The sequence below is a fragment of the Notechis scutatus genome, chromosome 6 (assembly GCF_049901735.1).
Source record: "Notechis scutatus isolate UNSWTSFEM ecotype Mainland chromosome 6, rNotScu1.2, whole genome shotgun sequence".
Classification (NCBI taxonomy): domain Eukaryota; kingdom Metazoa; phylum Chordata; class Lepidosauria; order Squamata; family Elapidae; genus Notechis; species Notechis scutatus.
Genome location: NC_142014.1, coordinates 52,195,172 through 52,216,121, shown reverse-complemented (window position 1 = coordinate 52,216,121; position 20,950 = coordinate 52,195,172). Strand labels below are relative to the sequence as shown.

Below are 20,950 nucleotides of genomic sequence, written 5' to 3'. Positions count from 1 at the left end.
TTGTCTTTACTTGTCAGAAGCCAGCAGTGATGGGTGCAAATAGAGATCACGTGACTGTGGGACACTGCAACATTATAAATAACAGCCAGTCACCAATCACCCAATTGTGATGACATGACCACAGGGACACTGCAATGGCCACAAGTATAAGGAACTGTCCTAAATAGGGCCTCATTCAATGCCATCATAATTTTGAATAGTCACTAAACAAGTGGATGTTAAATGAGGACTACCTGTATGGCCTCATAAAATGGCAAACCACTGGCATCATCAATGGCCAGATGTCCTTGCAGTTTTCATTTGGTCATATAATCATTTCCATACCACTCACATGAAAATTCAACCTTTCTCCATCATACTTAGAGAGCATTTTAATGTAAAAGTATCATCATCTGGCACTCAAATTTATATAAATATTTCAGCTATATCTAAACAATTTTTAGCAACAATTCCAGAAATGGGTTGGCTTTCTCCTGATTAGATTTTGGAATTCGTTCTCAACCACTATGACCAGCAATATCATCCAACATCTGCAGAATACCCCATTGATGAAGGCTTACATAAAATATATCTAGTGGTTAACTGCAATTCTGTGGAGGTTTCAAAGAATTCCATAGAAATATAACTTTTTTTATTTTGCAGAAAACTTGCTGGCAAATAACAATACCCCACCTTGTTATAATGTTTTTTGTAATGTCAACCTTATTAAACTCTGCTGCTTGTTTTACTTTTTATTTACATTCCAGCCAGTGACCAACAACAACCCTTGGATGCTACTTTACTTCATTTCTTTCTTACTCATCGTCAGCTTCTTCGTGCTCAACATGTTTGTAGGGGTGGTGGTGGAGAATTTCCACAAGTGTCGGCAACACCAAGAAGCCGAAGAGGCTCGGAGGCGGGAGGAAAAGCGTTTGAGGCGCCTGGAGAAGAAGCGTAGGAGTAAGGAATAACCTAAGTGGTTTTTTGTTTGTTTGTTTGTAGGCCAAGGTTTTTTGAGACAAATATTATTTCATTATAAACCTGATATACATGTGCATAAGTTAGAACCATGTGATGGGAATTTGCTGAGGTTCTGCCAAACATGTTATTGAGCTTTTCCTTTCTTTATCTCAAGGAAGGATTTATTTTCTGTTGGGCTCTGAAAACTGCAGACCTTTTCACAACTTTAACAGACTTTGGCTTAGTATATTTCCACATTAGGAACTTATTGCATAACTTAGTTCATCCAATTTTTGTTATGTCAAGATAAGAGCAATGAGGACAGATTCTGTTCAACAATAGATGGGTGATACTACACTGTGCTTTGCTGTGAAGACATTCTAAAGCAGGAGTGTCAAACTCGATCACTTCACGTGACGTATCATGACATATCACAATGTTTTTTGCCTTTGTGAGCTGGGGTAGGCATGGCCTGCATATGATGCATCCAGCCTGTGGACTGCCAATTTCACAGGCCTGTAAAAACACTAGTAGGAGAATGGCCTAACTTAGCAGTTCTTAAGTAAATGAAGCTCCTTGCTTTAAAAGGAAAGTGTGCCCTTAATTATCTCATCCTTACCTCACTAATGCTTCCCTTCCTGTTCATCTTAAAGATTTGTTTGAATGAGCCTCATTCTTATAACAATGTGGCTCCCTTTATCTTCCCCTTCCCTTAGATTTACTCTCAGTAAATCTAAAACTTTCATCGCTCTCCTCTTTTTTCTTCCTCTCTGCTATTTACTTTCTTTTTATTTTCTTCCCTTCCTTTTATCTTATTTCTGTAATATTGCTTCCTATTTTCCTTTCCTTAATTATTGTTCCTTATTTGACCTTTCAATTCTTTCCCTTTCTTCTCCATCTTTTCCCTCAATTCTCCCTCCCTCCCTCCCTCCCTCCCTCCCTCCCTCCCTCTCTCTCTCTCTCTCTCTCTCTCTCTCTCTCTCTCACACACACACACACACACACACACACACACCTGTCCTAATCTGAACCCCCTCTTTTCTACCCTTTTTCTGATTTGCTCCCTCACCTCCAACTGAAGAAGCGCAGCGCTTGCCGTACTATGCCACCTATTGCCCTGTCCGCCTCCTCATCCATTCAGTCTGCACCAGCCACTACTTGGACATCTTCATCACCTTCATAATTTGCCTCAACGTCGTCACCATGTCTTTGGAGCACTACAACCAACCAGTGGTGAGTTCAAGAAACTGTTTTTGTTTTTTAGCCTCTATGCCTTCTTTTCTTTTTCTTTATTCAACATTAAAAGAGTTCCTGCTTGTAAAACAGAAAATCAGAGATCTTGATAGTTAGTAGGAAAATTTAGTAATGCTTAGAAAGTTACTCAGGAAAAGATTTCCTGTCTCAGATACGTTGCAGAGAAGTACTATCTAGAACAGGGGTTGCCAACCTTTTGGATATCAGGGACCACCAAACTCATAATTTTAAATCCTGCAGACCACTAATATGAATTTTGACTGACGGTGGCTTGCTGATGTTGGTGGCAAAGTCGGTCCCGTATTCCAGAGCTGCAGTAGTCACAGGACTGGCCCTTTGGTCATCCTGGAGGAGCTGCTCTGGGATGACCAAAGGGCCAGTCTTGTGACTACTGCAGCTCTAGAATATGGGACCGACTTTCCCACCAACATCAGCAAGCCACCCTAGGGCAGATTTCCCTCCCCCACTGTTGGTTTTACCTTCCAGTTCCAGCTCGTGTGGATGTACTCAAGATAAGGTTTGTGCTTGGCCGAAGTGTAGGGGCCAGAGTATGGGCGGCCATGTGGGTGGCACAGCCTTGTGTTTTCACACAACTTGGATTAATTGCTTTGGGGGGAGTGCTTTGGGGGAGACATTTCTCTGCGGACTACCAAAATTTTCTCACGGACCACCAGTGGTCCCCAGCCCACCAGTTGGCAACCACTGATCTAGAAAGCAAGCAAGTTTCATCAAACCTGCCAAATATATATATTTTTCTCCTTTATCCAATTTAGTAAATTATCTTGATTACCATTTGCACCTGATCTGGCCTAGCAATGTGGAAGAAATTATGTATTTTGCATTTTCAGGTGAATTGAGGTGAGGAAAGTCTCCAATCAAAACTTGAGTCAAAACTTGACTGTGCAGCCTTATGTGGAGGACACAGAGCTCCACAAAATCATGGGGCTAACTGGCTCCATGAGATTCCCCACCCACCGCCTGCATTAGCTAACCCCCCATCTTGGAATTCTTCACCTTCTGAATTTTTTATAATGTTGTTTTTATTATATTATCTTAAATTATTCTGATTTTAATGTTTAATTTTATTGATCTTGTATGTTGCCCAGAGCTCCTCTCTGTGGGAGATGAGTGGTTAAGAAATATAAAATATAAATAAATACATTTATTTAAATAATATCCTTTCTCCCAACCCTCCCATGAATGAAAAAGATTATACTTGGATAATTGCACTTATTTAATGTTTTGGTTGCAGTTTCTTTATCAATAACTCCCCATCACAACCACCAAACATCCTCATTAGGGGGAAGTAAACAAAAATGTGTGTGTGTGTGTGTGTATATATACTTTTATTTATGCTTATATGAATAAGTTAAAACAGTCTAAAGAAATATATAAATACTTACACAAATAATGCAAGATATTTATACCATTATTTATTTATTGAATTTATATTGTCACCCATTTACCCATGGTGACTCAAAGCGGTTGACAGAATATAAAAGCACATTTAAAACAATAAAAATTAACAAAATGAATCAAATAAATTAATATAGTACATAATTATAAACAAAACTTGCAAATTTAATATCAAATGCCTTTATCTATTAGCATTGAGAAGTTTGCATTGCAGCACATTGGATAAGATATTCTTCTTAAATGCTACCTTTTGTCCCACAGAGCTACAAATTCAAGAAAGTTCATCATCTAGAGGGGAATTATCTGAGAGATCTTTTATATGGCATTTTCAAAATGTTCTGTTGACCTTGTTTGAAATCACAAGAGCAAACATATATTCCTAGACTTAGCATTTTTTAGTTTATGCTGCAAAGTTTATTATCTCCTTCCTTATTAAATCCATCAAATTGTTAACTATCGAAGACAAATATTTTTACCTTCCTGTCACAGCGTTTCTTTGGTGGAATGCTTATAAAAAGCTTTAATTATCCAATCCTTTGGGGTGAGCTTCAATGGCTTCATACAAGTTGGCTAACTTTGAAAAAATCCTCTAAATGATTAGATACTCTATAGAGAATGAAGTTCTCAGCTTTTTCAGATATATTTTCCCTTTGGGAATGAAATATGACTCATTTCCAGCTGAACATGATGAATTCTCATTCATCAATTTTTGTATAATTTGCATAATAAGAGATGTAATTTGCACAGAACTTTATCTAATGCGCTAACCATAAGCCTTCCAGATGTGTTGTCACTGAAACATTAGAATTCCTAGCCAGCTTTCCTTTTACACCACATAATGATCTGGAAAACGATACTGTAATACTAGGTCAAATCTGGCATGCATTCTATTTTATGTTTTTCTTTCCAGTTCTTTCATATTAATGAAAAGATTTTAAAAAATGAAATTGAGAATTAGTAGATACCATTTGGAAAAATATTTTGTATCTTCCTCTTTAATCTCCATCATCCCCTTTTCTATTATACCTAGAAATTATTTAATATTACAGTCCTATTACAGAATCTCTGGGAGTAAGATCTACTGAATTTAATGGAATAGCATTGAGTGAATGGTCACCAAATTGTTTGTAAATCATTAGAATGCCAGCATAGAAAAGGGTATCTGTTCCATTAGCTGTGATAAATTGAGACTACTGCTTAATACTTTGAAAATCCTTGAATCCTCTTCCAAGTTTATTCTTTCACTTAAAGAGAAAAAATACAGCAAACTTAAAAGCCATGTACATAGTAATTTTAACACCAACTCTGTCCAAATATGGTATGAGGGGTACACTACTGTTTTTTGAAAAAAGAATAAAGACCAGTGATCTTACATGGAAATTTGCCAAAAAGGAACAACAAAGAAAGTATTAAAACAATAAAGATAACCCATGTAAGACAATTCTTGCTATGAATAGCTCAGTGTTCAAAGATTTTGGCAGCCCTGGGATACTGCCAGGCTGCTGCTGTACCTGTTGCTGATTGTTCTCCATCCATGCTGGGGAAGATGAAAAGCAGAATTCCAAATTGTCTTTCCCAACTCACCGGGATTTAATTATGTACATGTAAAGATTAGCATTAACATGATTCCATGGCAGCAGTCTTTCCCTCCTGCAGTAACAACTGGAGAAACATTGGTGAGCCTGAACTCTTTCATGCTGTCATCTTAATTATGCTATTTCCAACAGCAGTGTATGCACGTTAGGAATGGCATAATTAGGATGACAGCACTGATGAGTTCAGGTGCGTTGCTCACAGCTGCGTGCAGCATTATTGCTGTCATTGACATGGCATCTTTATATCTGGGCAGCTCAACCACCTGAAAATAAATCAGTAGCCCCTCAAGGGAAGGCAATCTGACTAGGACCTCCCAAATTCTGAAGGCACCTCTGGTTACTCATCTTCTAGCATCAGATCTAATGTTGATTTGTCTTTTCCTTATCCTCCTTTCAAGCATAAGGTGAGACACTATACAGGTAGTCCTTGACTTACGACCACAACTGAGCCCAAAATGTCTGTTGTTAAGTGAGCTTTTGCACCATTTTACAACTTTTCTTGCCACAGTTGTTAAGTGAATCACTGCACTTGGTATGTAAGTAATCCAGTTGTTAAGTAAATCTGGCTTCCCCATTGACTTTGCTTGTGAGGAGGTTGCAAAAGGTGATCACATGACCTTGGGTCATTACAACAATCATAAGTGTGAACCAGTTGCCAAGCATCTGAATTTTGATCACAAAATTGTTGTAAAATCTGCTGCAAACTGAGAATTTAATTGGAATGTAACAAGATTTTTTTTTTAAAAAAAGAGAATACACTTCCATATTTTCTTTGCCAGCTACAGAGCTATCAGTCCCAGAGCTTTATGTTAGTAATATTTCCTTTTCCTCTTATTCATAGTCCCTGGAGACTGCTCTTAAGTATTGCAACTACATGTTTACTACAGTCTTTGTTTTGGAAGCGGTTTTGAAGCTTGTGGCCTTTGGACTGAGACGCTTTTTTAAAGACAGGTGAGCTGGAATTAAGATGATACCCATTCTGGGGGAATCAGACGATCAGAAATGATGCATGCTGTACTTTGATTATTGCAACTATACATTATTATACTTTAAACTAAGGGACACATTCCCAATGTCTTCTTGTAAAGAGTAACGGTGTGCCAAGATTTGAAAGTCCCACTAGCACCACTAAGTAGAAATTAGCAGGCATTGTTTCAGTATTTCATGGAGATGAGATAACTGAGGAGATTTCCATAAACCATTCCTTTTCTTTTTATTCATATTCGGGATTCTGTAATCAAAATCAATATTGCATCTTATTAAATAAGTGGTAGAAGAAAAATCAGTATAACATTAAAAGGAAAGGGAAACATTGTGATCCATGTGATCACCGGGGGAAAAATTCTTCAAACCTGTAACTAAAATGTTTTTATAAAGCAATACTTTAAAATTAAACAAGGATAAATACTACTCCATTCATTAGAAATCCTTATTGTTTCATTTTATTTGGTCCGACTCTTTGTCTTAATAAATGTTCACAAAGTTTATGTCCAGTCAAAATATTCAATTTTACAGTAGACTAATCAGTGATCTAGTTCAGTATGAAACAGTGGTGGGATTCAAAAATTTTTACTACTGGTTCTGTGGGCGTGGCTTGGTGGGCGTGGCAGGGGAAGGACACTGTAAAATCTCCAGTCAGAGGTGGTATTTGCCGGTTCTCCGAACTACTCAAAATTTCTGCTACCAGTTCTCCAGAACTGGTCAGAACCTGCTGAATACCACCTCTCGTATGAAATATCACCATCTATCATTAAAAAACACACCCATAAAGATTAACTTCCTCAAAATATATTGAGCATCAAAATAAAGGATAACAATTAAACTGTTTAAGGACATTAAATTAAACTAATAAACAAAAATATGTATGTTTATTTTGATTTTTGAAATTGGCTCACTTGATTAATGCAATATTCTAAATAACCTGCTCATAACCTAGTTTAGTTTTTTTGGGGGGAGGGGGGAATAAAGAAATAGATGGATTCTGTCTTTCATTGAGGCAGAAAAGGTGTCTTATTTTCTTCAATTTCTTAAAGGTGGAACCAGCTGGATCTAGCTATTGTTCTGCTCTCCGTCATGGGAATTACTCTGGAGGAAATTGAAATCAATGCTGCCCTTCCAATCAATCCCACCATCATTCGCATCATGAGAGTGCTTCGTATTGCCCGAGGTAAGAGGAGGAGCCAGAAAGAATAACCTGACTTATACCTATGTTTTGGGGAATCCATCAGTAGTAGGATAGCACTGAGACCCTGATGTTTATGTCATTAGTTAGCATCTGCCTGGCTGGTTTGATCTGGCAGGGTTAGTGTACACGAGTTCCATAAATTAAACAATACCATCTTTCGGGACCCCAGAATTTTGCCTTTTCTGTAACAGTACCTACCCTCTGAAATAAAGTTTCTCTGAACTCCAAAAAGCCTCCACCCCACTGGTATTTCAAAGGGCCCTGAAGACATGGCTCTTTACCCAGACCTTTGATGAGAATCACTGATACCCATTTTCTTTTTTTTTCCTGCTCATATTTGGGTTTTGTTTGGGTTTTGTCTGAAATGTTTCTTTTTTGTGTTTTGTTTTCTTTGTTGCTTTTAAATGTTTTTAACAATTTCTGTTATTTCCTGTATATAAAGAAAAATTGTGCAGACAGTCATCCTCCTTGTTTATATAATGTGGCTAGATTCATACTTAATCTGATAAATGGAGTTGAATTGCTGAATAAATAATTCATATTAGGCCTTAATACAATGACACTGTTCAACAATATAATGAGAAAATGTCTGAGTTACCATAACTAAATCAGAAAGCCCTTCGGCCACTTATGTCTTAGTCACCCCACTTGGCAATACTTTCTATTGGAATTGAAGACCACTTAGAAGTTTCTATTCATCCAGAATGCAGTGGTGCAGGCAGTGATTGACATACCTTGATATGCTTGTGTGACAATTCTGCTCTACAAGCTGTACTGGCTACCAGTCCACTATAAAGCTTTACATGGCCTAGAGCTAGCTATTTGTGGAACTAGCCTTTTCCCAAGCCTTGGACTAAAATGGCTGGATTTCCTTGTGAGTCCTGTTGTTGACTGGATTTGCCATTGTGTGTTTTATCTGGTTTTACTTTCTTTGTTACATTGTGAGCCAATCAAAGTTATTTGGAGTTGAATGACATCTAAATTGAATAAATTCATTTCTATTCAACATCATTTTTATATTATTTATTTGTTTATCCATTGAGCAATAGTTTACATGAAGAGAATGGGAGTTAATCAAAGAATAGTTTGTTTGTTTGTTTGTTTGTTTATTCAATTTCTATGGCCACCCATCTTGGTCAATGAACCTGGGTGATTTACAATTTAAAAAATATACTGCAATAAAGAAACCGCAACATTTTAAAACAATAAAATAATAATAAGTATACATAGCAGATAAGACACTTAGCCACTTAACAATACAGCCAGCAAATGGGGCCCTTGACACCCATTTAGTTCTTTATCCATGACTCCCTATACAGAGTGAGAACAATTTCTAATTACTAACTAGCTACAATCTGAAGCAAAAAGGTTATTTTAGTTTCAAATTCTTGGTAGCTCTAACATAATGGTGTACATTTCACATTGACCACAGATATTTATACATGTTCATGTCTACATTCAGTATAAGATATCCCAACTACAAAATTAATCTATGATCTGCTGCTCCAGAGAGAAAAACAAAGCAGTATTTGCTTCCCCAAAATAAGTTACCACTTGCGTTGCTTTCTTGTGATAGTTTTGAAGCTTTTGAAGATGGCAACTGGGATGAGAGCTTTATTGGACACAGTAGTGCAAGCACTGCCACAGGTAAGTAAAGCTGTATAAAGTGTATAAGTTGTAAAATTGAAGAATATAAAATACTTAGATCAGAAATTTCTAAGGCTAACCCTATCTGAGAGCAGAAGTGGAAAATAATTTTGTGTACTACATATTACTAAATGAACTGAGTTAATTTCCATCTATTGGACTAATAAATGGATTAAAATAACCTCTTGTGCAACCGCTCACGCCCTCCCCACTTATACCACATCTATAGTATATCCAACCTCTGCTGCATCTTTTGCACATCCCCATGCACCTCTACAACTGGCACCACACCTCTCATATATCCCCTCACTCCCTCACACACCCTCCCCGATCTCTACCTCACCTGTCATGTACCCACTCACACCCTCCTTAGCTTCCATTGTGTCTGTTGTGCACCACCTCATTCCTACCCCCACCTAGCAGCAGCCACTTATCTGCCTGCTAGTGGCAACTTCCTTCTAGCTTCCCACTGACTTTGGTTAAGTAATCCTATCACACTTTATAATCTCATCACTTAGTGACAGAAATTCCAGACCCAATTGCTGTCATAGGTCAAGGACTACCTTTCATAGCTTACAAAGCTCTGCCTTACTCAAAACCACTTGAAGCAGAGGCCTTTGAATTAGAAACAGATACCTTAAAATCTTATGTAAGTAGAAATGCAGCTGATCCAGCATGGCCACCACTTACAAAATCAGTACAGGAAGTCCTTGCTTAGAAACTGCTTCATTTAACAATGGTTGAGTTATCATGGTAATAAAAAACTTTATGATCTATCACATTTTCTACCTCTAGCTTGTAAAGCAAAAGAAAATTTGAAGTAGGATCTGAAGCATTGTTGCAGTTTCACTTAGCAACCACTTAATTGAATGATCAAATTGCCAGTCTCAGTTGTCGCTAAACAAGGACTACTTGTATGGTGATTCAACAAAGCAAATTTGCATTAGTTCCAGTCTCTTTCATTCTACCGTTCAGGATAAGAAACTCTATTTAAGTAATTAGCACTTACTCCCTAGATTATTTGACCCATTTAGGCCCCATTGAACAGTGTTTTTACAACGTTAAGTAACTCTGCTGCTATTTTCCTTATTCTGTTTCTCTTTTTTTCTCTCTTGGGTTGGATGTTCTTTTCACTATGAGTCCATGAATTTTGTTCTCAAAGTAAATCCTGACAAAAAATAATAATAGCCTTTAGTTTTATGTCATATATTTAAAATTCTCAGAATTTTATTTATTTTGATGAGCACATGCCAGGGAACAGGGGAAAGTTGCTGAGGACATCATTTTCTCCCCAGAAACTTTGCGAATGCTTTGCCAATCTACTACATGCATTTCAATCTATTCAGATAATAAAGATAGTTTAATTTCTCTACCAGATTAAACAAACTATTACTAGATATAATTCTTTATTGGCCAAGTATGATTGGACACACAAGGAATCTGTCTTGGTACAAATGCTCTCAGTATACATAAAAGACAAGATACATTCGTCAAGAGTCAAAAATATAACAATAATATAGTATAGCAATAATAGTCATAGGGTACAATAAGCAATCAAATCATACTAGGAAACAGTCAGTATAAATCATAAGGATACAAGTGACAAAGTTACAGTCATACAGTCACAAGTGGGAGGGGATGGGTGATAAGGAGTGATGAAAAGTTTAACGGTAATAGTAGTGCAGACTTTGTACATAGTTGAACAGTGTTGAGGGAATTATTTGTTTAGCAGAGTGATGGCTTTTGGGAAAAAACTGTTCTTGTATCTAGTTGTTCTGGTGTGCAGTGCTTAATATTCTCTAATGCACTTAAGACTAACTGTATTTAAGAAAATCAATTTGCTATAGTGGAGATGGTACCAAGCTAGAAACTGGGAGACCATGAGTTCTAGTCCTGCCTTGGGCCATCAGTTTCTTTAGCCCTAAGAAAGAGACAATGGCAAACCAATGCCAAAATCCCTCCAAGAAAATTGCAGGAACTTTCCAGGCAATTGCGACAGTCAACACTAATTCAAAGGAACCAGAAAAATGCTGCATTTACTTAAAATGAGAAGAAGAATCTTAAATTTAAGATGATCCTCTTAAAAGAAAGAGTACACAAATAAAAGTTTATAAATGCAGACAGAAATTCTGAGCAACATTTGTTTGCTTCACTTTGTCAAACTAGAGTGCCATCTCCAGCTAAAATCAGTTTTAGAGATTCCTTTTCCTCATAAACAAGCACACTAGCATAGGTAATTGCTTAGGTAAGGAAAGAAAATAAAATAAAAAAGAAACCAGCCATTTTTAAAAGTTAAAATGATACATTTGCCAAATAAGCAACTGTTCTCAAGCAATGGTGACATTTTATTTATTCTTGTCCCAAAGAAAAGAGTTTGTTAGTGAACTTGTCAGATAATGTTTCTCTGTGCATGAGAGAAAATCAAACTTTAGTCAACATAAAGTCCTTGTATGATCTTACTTCTTGTCTTCAATACATTGCCACACAGTTTATGCCTCTCTAGCTAGGTAGATTTGGGATGTGTTGGGACTTTCTCCTAAGGAGCAGAAATTCTAGGAATTGCACCAAATAGGTGAAACCTGGTCTAATACAGGGAACTAGGCTTGGCCTATGAGAATCTAAATGGTCACGAAGTCACTCTTTTCTCATGATGAAAACAGGAACTGCCACACAATTTACAAGTGAGAGAATTGTGGTACAGTGTTCCCTATTTCTGAATTGTGAATGTTTAACAAAGAATTCTTTTTCATGGAGTAATCATCAAATTACTGCCTTTGTTTTACACAAAAAACAATAGTTAGGAATAATTACCCACCATCATTTTAAAAATCATCTTTGAATGATACCAAACTGTAACAATAGCCATTCCCCAAATGTCTCTGTGAAGTACTCCATTGATATGTTGGCTACCTATGATCGTACTGCTTATATCACACAATGTTTATTCCACTGTAATGTTGTTAATCATTTCACATGGCAGATAATGTATATGTAGCCTAGATTCCCGTATTTAATGTGTTCTAGATGTTATGGGATTACAAGTCCCAAAATTTGCACTGGCCATGCTTGTTTAAATGCTAAAGTTACTGTAACTGGGAGTTACAATTCCATTAATTTATGAGGGTATCAGATTGGAAAAGACTATATGTCCCTTTTTTTCCAGGAAGATTTTTAAAAGTGATTTCAGTATTGTTAAGGGCTGTGAGAGAAGAAATGTATGATTGCTTTTTATTGTATGCTACCCAGAGTTGTAAAATTGGATGACCTTGCAAATTTCTAAAAGGAAGGGAAGTAATGTTCTGAGTAATGTATAAATTTGCATTGCATGTGATATTAGAAACAGCAATAGATTCTCCAAAATCTTTGTATTATCTTAAAAACAACTATAGGAGCTGGTTTGCAACCATTGTGTTGAAGGCAGGGATTAACTCTTTTCTGCCTTGTTATTATCCTGATAAAAAGCATTCACACACCATGCACCATGCAGCTGCTATTAGCTATGGATTAGAATGTATGTGGTTACCTATAACTATTATACCTGCACATTTAGAATATGTAGATTCAGTGGCCAATACTGTAGCAGACGATGTATAGAGAATAGATATCATTACTGTTGCGGAAATAAAGGAAGGAGACATAGAAAGGCTTAAACACCTTTTTCTCCAGGACTGCAATTTCAATTCAAATTGTTTCCAATCTTCTTATATATCATACCATGTTTATTTTGATTGTCAACTACTAATGCTATTTTCTCCTACTTTAAAAACAGTAAAATTCAGTTGGCATTTCATATAGTGTTAGGAATGTTATGCATATTATAGGTATGCCATTGAACATAAATCTATAGCAGAGCTTAGATTGTAAAATCATGATATAATTTCAGTATGTGGGTTACTTTCTTTTTTTAAGCCACAACCACTTGTTTTATGCTTTCCAGAAATCTTAGGCAAGATATCTTTTACTCCTTAGGTTAGTAATATTAGTGCATTGATTATACTTTACATTATTCTATTTTTAATATTCTATGGATCCAGAAAATATAATTTAAATCTTACTAAAAATTAACTTAATAAAAATACAAAACTATTACAATGCAACCAACATAAAATGGTCAGAGCATGACAGCAATTATCAGAAGGATGGAATCTCAGAGATCATGAAATGTTCTGATTCTACCTCCTGGGAATAAATACAGCATTTACAACCCCTGACCTCCCATTCCTGGGCTTCAGGGAAATCTCAAGCCTACTTTTTTCTGCAATTGGATAAAAACAATTGCAAAAACTCTTCTTAAATTAGCAGCATGTGAAAATGTGTTTTCTAACACATGAATCAGCAATTGCTCCAAGAACTCTAAAAAGCACAGTGCCTTCTTTCTTCTTTCTAAAGCCTTTAATAAAATTACATTATAGAAGCTGCAGAGATGAAACCATAGTTAAGGCTGTGCTGTGAGTTTTACTCAAGGCAGCAAAAAATGTTCTACGTTTAAGTGATTAGGCTGAATTTTCCGTTTTTGTACATAGACACTGCAGGGAACAACCAAATTATCCATAACATTATGCAATTTAGAACAAAGCATTTCAAAATTAAATCTCTCTTCCCATCTATCTTCTAACCCCTTTGGTTTTATGTCTATTTGGTGTGTGTTTCCATGTGAAAGTGTGTAACCACCTGATGCTCAGCCTGTCAACCACAATATCTAGCAGACAGGTACATGTGATGGGCTTCTGAAAACTGCATGTTATTCATTTTGGGGAGCTGTTTTATAAGAAGCTACCAAGGAAGCCCACCTTTCAAAATAATGTTATCCACACATGAAGAGTTCAGTTAGCTATTTATTGTTCAATTTATTGTTCTCTCTTCAACATCAAAAATTAAATTTGACTTAATTTCATATTAATTTTCATTTATTTATTTTTTCCTTATCACATTAAAATTTATAATTTGGTAACAACTTTTGATGGACTTTCACCCAAACCTTTTGTGCTGTGGAACCTCTGGAACTGCATGTTGCATGTCAAATATAAATTTCAGGATTATGTTAAGGTTCTTTTTCCAACTTCATTTAAGCATGCTTTGAATTGCTCAATGATATCTGATCCTGGTGAACATTTGAGCTGCCAATTGTGCTAATTCATGTGTTCTGTCTCTTTTCCCTTTTTTCAAAATAGGGTCTTTTTTATCTTGTGGATCCTATGAATTATTTGACATTAATTTGATTTACTTACAGGTTGGTAATCTTGGACTCCTCTTCATGCTCCTTTTTTTCATCTATGCTGCTCTAGGAGTGGAGCTTTTTGGCAAACTTGGTAAGTTTTCCAGGATAAAGGTGTGTCATGGAGGAAAGGTGGAATTGCCAACACCAATTACATCACACCCACACAGAGGGAGGAATTACCAAAATAGTATGCTAACTTAGAAATAATTCCTATGATTTAAATAGAAATCTAATGCACTTTGAGGACAGTAATTAGATAATTTGCATACATACATGCCTGCTTGCTCTGTTCTCTGGGTGACTGTTTAAGGGGAAACTTCAAAGGCTCTGCTCTCCTTTTTTGTATATTTTTAAACTGGATTCCAAATGGACAGTCATTCATATCACACAATCTTCAAATAAGGGACTGTCCTTTGTAATTTACAGTTCATGGCTGCCATACATAGAAAACTACAATAATATGTTTCATTTTAGCTGAATGATCTGGGTATATTTCTGACTGTTTTCATCATTAAGAAATTTAGCATGACAGGGATTCCTCTTGCATATTGCCCATGGTTAGTCTAATTGTTTCCATTGATACTGTGCAAGATAGATAATTATTTAATGTCTGCGGGCAATTCGTGTTTTTCTTCCAACTTCTTCAGAGACAAACAATTTTATTTTCTTAATCTTCAAGGCATTTCTAATATTGAAAAGGAATAGAATTTCTGTTTTTTTATCATTAGAAGGGACCCCTCATCTATATTTTTCTTTATAACACCTACTGTGCTTTCCTTATGTCTTTGTTTTGTCAGATGGTTATAAAACATTTGTAACATGGGAGATTATTAAGGATAATTATTTCAAGAAAAATCCATCTCTTTGTCTTTTAAGCATAGTTTATTTTAAAACAGTTAAATGATAATAATAATCAAGGAACAAGGAGTTAATTGGTCTTCACCATCAAATCCCATTTTATAACCTACTTTTCAGAAACCCAGGCCCAAACCTTTATAGTTATAATAGCTTTAATTCATTTCTTTATAACCCATTTGCCTTTGGTGATAATGGCCAGATTTTGCAATAATTGAAGTAAACATGTATGAAATAAACTTACGTATCACATTGGACCAGATTGCCTCATCATTTCCCTCTTTCTGTTGAATTGCTTCTGTCCTCACTCTGTTCTCAACCACTTTTTGGCTTGTGCACTGAGAAAGCAACAGAAAGAGTCATTTACTGATCTCTTTGAGTCCTCCAGTTCCAGGAGTTACAAAATTTCCATATTTGATTCTGGATGGGGTGACATTATTCCATTCAGACCTGGTGTGCAATCTGGGGGCTCCTGCTTGATGAGCAGGTGGCAGCTGTGGCCAAGGCTGCATTTACACAACTGTACCTTATCTGCCAGTTGCACTCATTGGCCCCATTCATGGTCACTCATACCTTGGTCACCTCCCAATTGGCCTATTGCAACACATTCCACACGGGGCTACTCTTGAAAATCATCTGGAAGCTTCGGTGGGTCCAGAATGTAGCAACGCAGGGAATTATCTCATTAAGCCAATGCGGACCACTATTCTACAAGCCTAGCTGGTTTCCAATAGGCTTCTGGTATGCTTCAAGGTGATTGTTATCATTTTAAAACCTTACATAGTATAGGTTCCTTGAGGAACCACCTTCTCCTAAGAACATCTGTCTGCTCCACATTCTCCACAGGGAGGACCTGCCTCAGGTTCCATCTTTTAAATTTTGTCATCTTATGGAATCTAGAGGGTGTGGCTTTTCTGTGGTTGCTTCTGTTCTTGAAACTATCTCTCTCCCCTTCCCCCTCTCTGACATACAACAGGTCCCATTTTCCTAACCTTTAGGAAAGCCATTAAGACCTGTCTCTTCTGTTAGACATTAGGAGCCAGTTGAGAGTCCCCCCTTTTGGTTATTCTGTTATGTGTAGGTTTGATTTATATGTTATATCGGGTTATTGTTATTTGACAGCTTTATAAATCTTGAAATAAATTAGAATTTGAATGGAAGTTCAGTCATTTGTTTTGGTCACTCTTCCTACTTTTAACAACGTATTTGTTGATTACACATGCGTGCTAATGAATTTCAAGGAAACATATTTTTTTAATAAGTGTAATCTAAAAGCAACAGAGAAATAAGATTTGGAGAAAGAGAAGGTGGTTATAAGGCAGATATGTGGAAAATAAGACACATTATTATTTGAAATCAGCTTGGTATACATTATAGAACACATTAGGAAAGAGTTGATGCATTTTGCAAAAATATAAAGATATCTTCTCATCCTGGTTCTTTTAGAGGTTATCATATGTTAATTAGATCATTCTTCTATCTAGGTTTGCATATACTGTAAAGACAGGTGTAAATTTTATAAACGGACTTTTCAAATCTTAAACCTCAGCTTCATGCCTATTTTTTCATGTATAAAACCCCTTCTTTCCAGTATGCAATGATGAGAACCCATGTGAAGGAATGAGCCGCCATGCCACCTTTGAGAATTTTGGAATGGCCTTCCTCACACTTTTCCAAGTTTCCACTGGTGACAACTGGAATGGCATTATGAAGGTAATTGGGGCCATTTCTGGAGTCATGTTTTGTGCTGTCATGAATAGTGTCCTGAAATGGAAACAAAAGGAAAGTTGACAGGGTTCTATAGTGAGCTTAAAGCATACTGTATATATTGTGATTTCTATGTTGCAACTATCCAATCAATGACTGCAAATGCCCGGTATTACAAGAAGTGTTAGAATGTTATTGATAATGATAGACAGAACCTGGCATGTTACATCTATCTCATCATTTGGGGGATGGGATGAATTTTTGCAATATTTTTAGAGCTTGTATGGAGTGTGAATTCCTGAATAGGCAAGAGGGAAGGGATAGTATAATACTAAAACACCACATTAAAAAACTGTCACTCTTGAAGCATCATATAAGAGCAATGGCAATGCAATTCTTTTTATGGCTACATTAAAGCTAAAGAATATTGAGCCTGGGAAATCATTTGGGGAGATGCATAACACACCAAGTGCCTCTGTGAATCTGTTCCTCAAGGCCATAAGACAGCCTCAGCTGCTTTTAGATTTGGAGCAGTTGCTTGGAGCCCCTAGAGAATTTCTAGGCACTCATGTGCTTCCTCAAAAGGCACTTCCACTGGGATAGCTACAGTGAACCATCTCGTAAAATAATGTTTAAAATATAACATTTTGGTAGCAAATGGATTTTAAGTACTGTAGTAATACAAAATTAGACCAACACTTTGGACAAATGCGTTGTGATTTGGCTAAGACAACCCGCATAAAGTCTCTGTTTCATGCAGATACTCACTCATATTATCTTGCTCAGTAGGATCACTACCCCATATCTGTCCTAATTTGGATCCAGTGTAGGAGAGTATCAAATGCACATAAGTAGGCTCTACAAAGTGACACGATGGACTCTAGTCACTAAAATATTCACATTTCATATTAAATACTCAGTACTATAAAATATATATCTCAAAGCACAAAATGATCTGTCTCAACAGAATATTGGGACATGGAACAGGGATAATTATGTCATTGCTGCATTATTTTCTATTCATGTGTGCTAAAATAAAAACGGATATCATTTTGTAGTTAATTGGGACTTACCTATCTGACAGATTTCTTGTGGATCCAGAAAGTGATAGAATGAATGAAGTACTGGTTGGAGTTAGAAAATTCTGTTTCCAGAAATACCATACATCAAAAATCTGGAGTCTTGTTTAAATATTTTGATTGAAAAAGCAGCTAATTTTTGTCTTCATGTTTTTAAAATAACTTCTCCCTTTTCTCTGTGTCTTGTGCTCATGTATATGTGTTGTATGGGGAGTTGTTTGGTTTCCTTTCTTTTTGTTTTTCACTTTTTTGGCCTAACTTAATTCCTCAAGGACACACTACGTGACTGCACTCATGATGATCGGAGCTGCCTGAGCAACCTACAGTTCATCTCTCCACTCTACTTTGTTAGCTTCGTGCTCACAGCCCAATTTGTCCTCATCAATGTTGTAGTAGCTGTCCTTATGAAGCACCTAGATGACAGCAACAAGGAAGCACAGGAGGATGCAGAAATGGATGCTGAGATTGAGCTTGAGATGGCGCATGGATTGTGCCCTCATAGCACGAGCTCATTGAATCCTGGACAAGATGGAGGAGGTGGGAGAAAGGACTCTGAAGGACATCTATGCATGACATGTTACTCTCCAGCACAGGTAGGCGGAGGATTTTTCCTTGTTGTTAGCAAGTTTTTGGCGCATTAATTTGGGAGAACAAAGTTAGCTTAGAAGAGTGTAGTGAGTTATGATGGAAAAATGGATATTTAACAACCTGTGACTGGCAAAGATTCAGTTCTAGGCTAGGAGTTCTGAAAAATTCTCATGAAGTCAGAACTTAGAATACCAATTAATGCTGAATAGAATGAAATCTGGATTTTGTAAAAAGTTGAAAAGTAAAATTTAAAAAGATACTATGAGGCAGGCCTAAAGTACAGTAGTGGAACTACAGTGGCAAAACACAAAATTCTTTACCTAAGATCTTGAGGAACACCTGTGAGGTTCTATAGCAAGTTTCAGTGGTGCTTCTCTGCCCAATATCCATCTGACCCCTTCATTTTACATCATTGCGTAGGGCTATATTCTGCCTCATTTACTCATATTCTGTAGGACTGTACACAGATGTGACTATTTACCACAGAATTAATCAGCATGAGTGAAAGTGGCAGAAGATAACTACATTATGCAAAAGAACACTCAAACAAAACATGGAGTTCTTAAAATAATGTCTCCCATCCTCCCCCCTTTCTTGTCCCCTAGGAGAACTTATGGCTGGACAGTGTGTCTTTAATAATTAAAGACTCCTTCGACGGGGAGTTAATGATCATCGATAACCTATCGGGCTCCGTCTTCCATCATTACTCCTCGCCGGTCATGTGCGAGAAGTGTAACCATGACAAGCAAGAGGTAATCTGCGTGCGAGGATACGGGAGGGGACATCCCATGCTTTTCAGAACACACACATGCACACTAAACACGAGGTCTTCTTGGGATTGTCTCCTGGTTATAGATAATTTTGATATACCTTTTGCCATTAACATGCTTTCCTGAAGGCATCTAGTTCAAAGGAGGAAAGGCACATTTGTGTTAATCAAAGGATGAGTGGAAAGACCACTAGATTGACAAGGATACCTGAAAAAAAAAACTTTCATTATTATGAAAGATGAGATACAGTATTAGCTCTGTAGAGAATACAGTATTCTGTTTTGCATATTGTAGAGTGGTTTGTAAAAGGAACACAATGAGTTGTGCCATGGTTTTCAAGATTTGGAGAGTATTTTTAAATGATATGCTTAGTTTTAAGTGGAACTCTGTTTTCTGGTATCTAAGTACTCTAAAACAGTATAGCTCAAGGTAAAATCACTTTAAGTTTTTAACATGCTGGCTACAATTTTATTTTGTTTTAGTTTTGAACCTTTGGCTTTTTAATTAAATTGTGCTGGTGGAAGGTCTGGGAAATGGAAGTAAAGAGATTTCCTGTTGAGTGATGATTGTAAGGAACTATAGCTTAGGTAGCCTGAATCAAACATTTTTGCATATCTTAGCTAATAGAATAATTCTTTGTCAATTCTTTGCAATTAATGTGAATGTTTTAGTTGCATAGATTTCAGAGGGCAGAGAAGTCCAGTTGAATGTTCACAAGTCAAGAATCCCATTAGTAAATACTTGGCTGATAGTAAAACTAGAGATTTTATATCTTGGTCTAAATCATGGAGGCTGGCAATATCTTAGAATATCGTGTTTATTCAGTTGTAAGTATAACATTTTCCCCATCTCCCACTACAATTCCTTCCTTTATGGCTTCATAATGCATGTTATGTGAGCAAAGCACTGCACTCAATGCATTAAGAAAGCCTCTTTCTTCAAAAGACTTTCATGGCTGTCTCAATTATTTGCCTGCATAGACAACCCTTAAATTGGAATCACCAGCAAAGTGGTTAGGCATGCACAAGTGCAACTGGAATGACCTTCAAAACTACCATCCAAGTCTCCCAAAAGAATTATGTACCTCAATCCTTCCTGAAGTATCAGTGTATCCATCTTTCATTAACTTGTATAGCCCAAACATTACTTAAATTACTATACTGTCAAAAAAAAAGCTTGCCAAGATAAAAACTATTTAATCCAAGAAACTCTTCATGCCAGCAACATATCTGTCCAATGCATTGCATCTCATTGCCCCACTTTTATAGCTTACTTGGCATGACATTGTAAAGGTAAGGGGTCCCTGTAGATTTGATTTTGCTAGTCGTTGCCGACTATAAGGGGTGATGCTCATCTCCATTTCAAGGCCATTGAGCCAGCGCTGTCCAAAGACATTTCCCTGTTCATTTGGCCAGCATGACATCACAGAGCATTGTTACTTTCCCAGCAAAGTAATACCTACTTTTTATCCACTCACATTTGGATGCTTTCAAACTGCTAGGTTTACAGGAGCTGCAGCTAGGACAGGAGCTCATCCATTGCCTGGCACTCTTGTGTCAAACCTGGGCTGCTGGCTTTGATGGAATGTGAGACTCTAGTCCATGTTCTATCAATGCCCTTTCTGTAACAATTTGCATCTTATCATGTAAAAAAAGTATAACAAATATTTCTAAAACTTGCCAAATGCATTATAAATG

The 20,950-nt window shown here is 36.7% G+C and overlaps 1 protein-coding gene across 2 annotated transcripts in view; it reads left to right on the top strand.

Moving 5' to 3' along the window:
* CACNA1I (calcium voltage-gated channel subunit alpha1 I) overlaps positions 1-20,950 on the top strand; it is a 175,465-nt gene that overhangs the window by 138,278 nt on the left and 16,237 nt on the right. Inside the window, exons 23-31 of one of the 2 annotated variants that reach the window (XM_087968294.1) lie at positions 747-939; positions 2,021-2,172; positions 6,046-6,155; positions 7,238-7,371; positions 8,966-9,036; positions 14,267-14,345; positions 16,701-16,822; positions 18,168-18,488; positions 19,089-19,235. In XM_087968294.1, coding sequence (XP_087824420.1) covers positions 747-939; positions 2,021-2,172; positions 6,046-6,155; positions 7,238-7,371; positions 8,966-9,036; positions 14,267-14,345; positions 16,701-16,822; positions 18,168-18,488; positions 19,089-19,235 — 1,329 coding nt within the window. The remainder of the gene's footprint in view (positions 1-746; positions 940-2,020; positions 2,173-6,045; positions 6,156-7,237; positions 7,372-8,965; positions 9,037-14,266; positions 14,346-16,700; positions 16,823-18,167; positions 18,489-19,088; positions 19,236-20,950) is intronic. The other variant, XM_087968295.1, reaches the window with a different exon arrangement.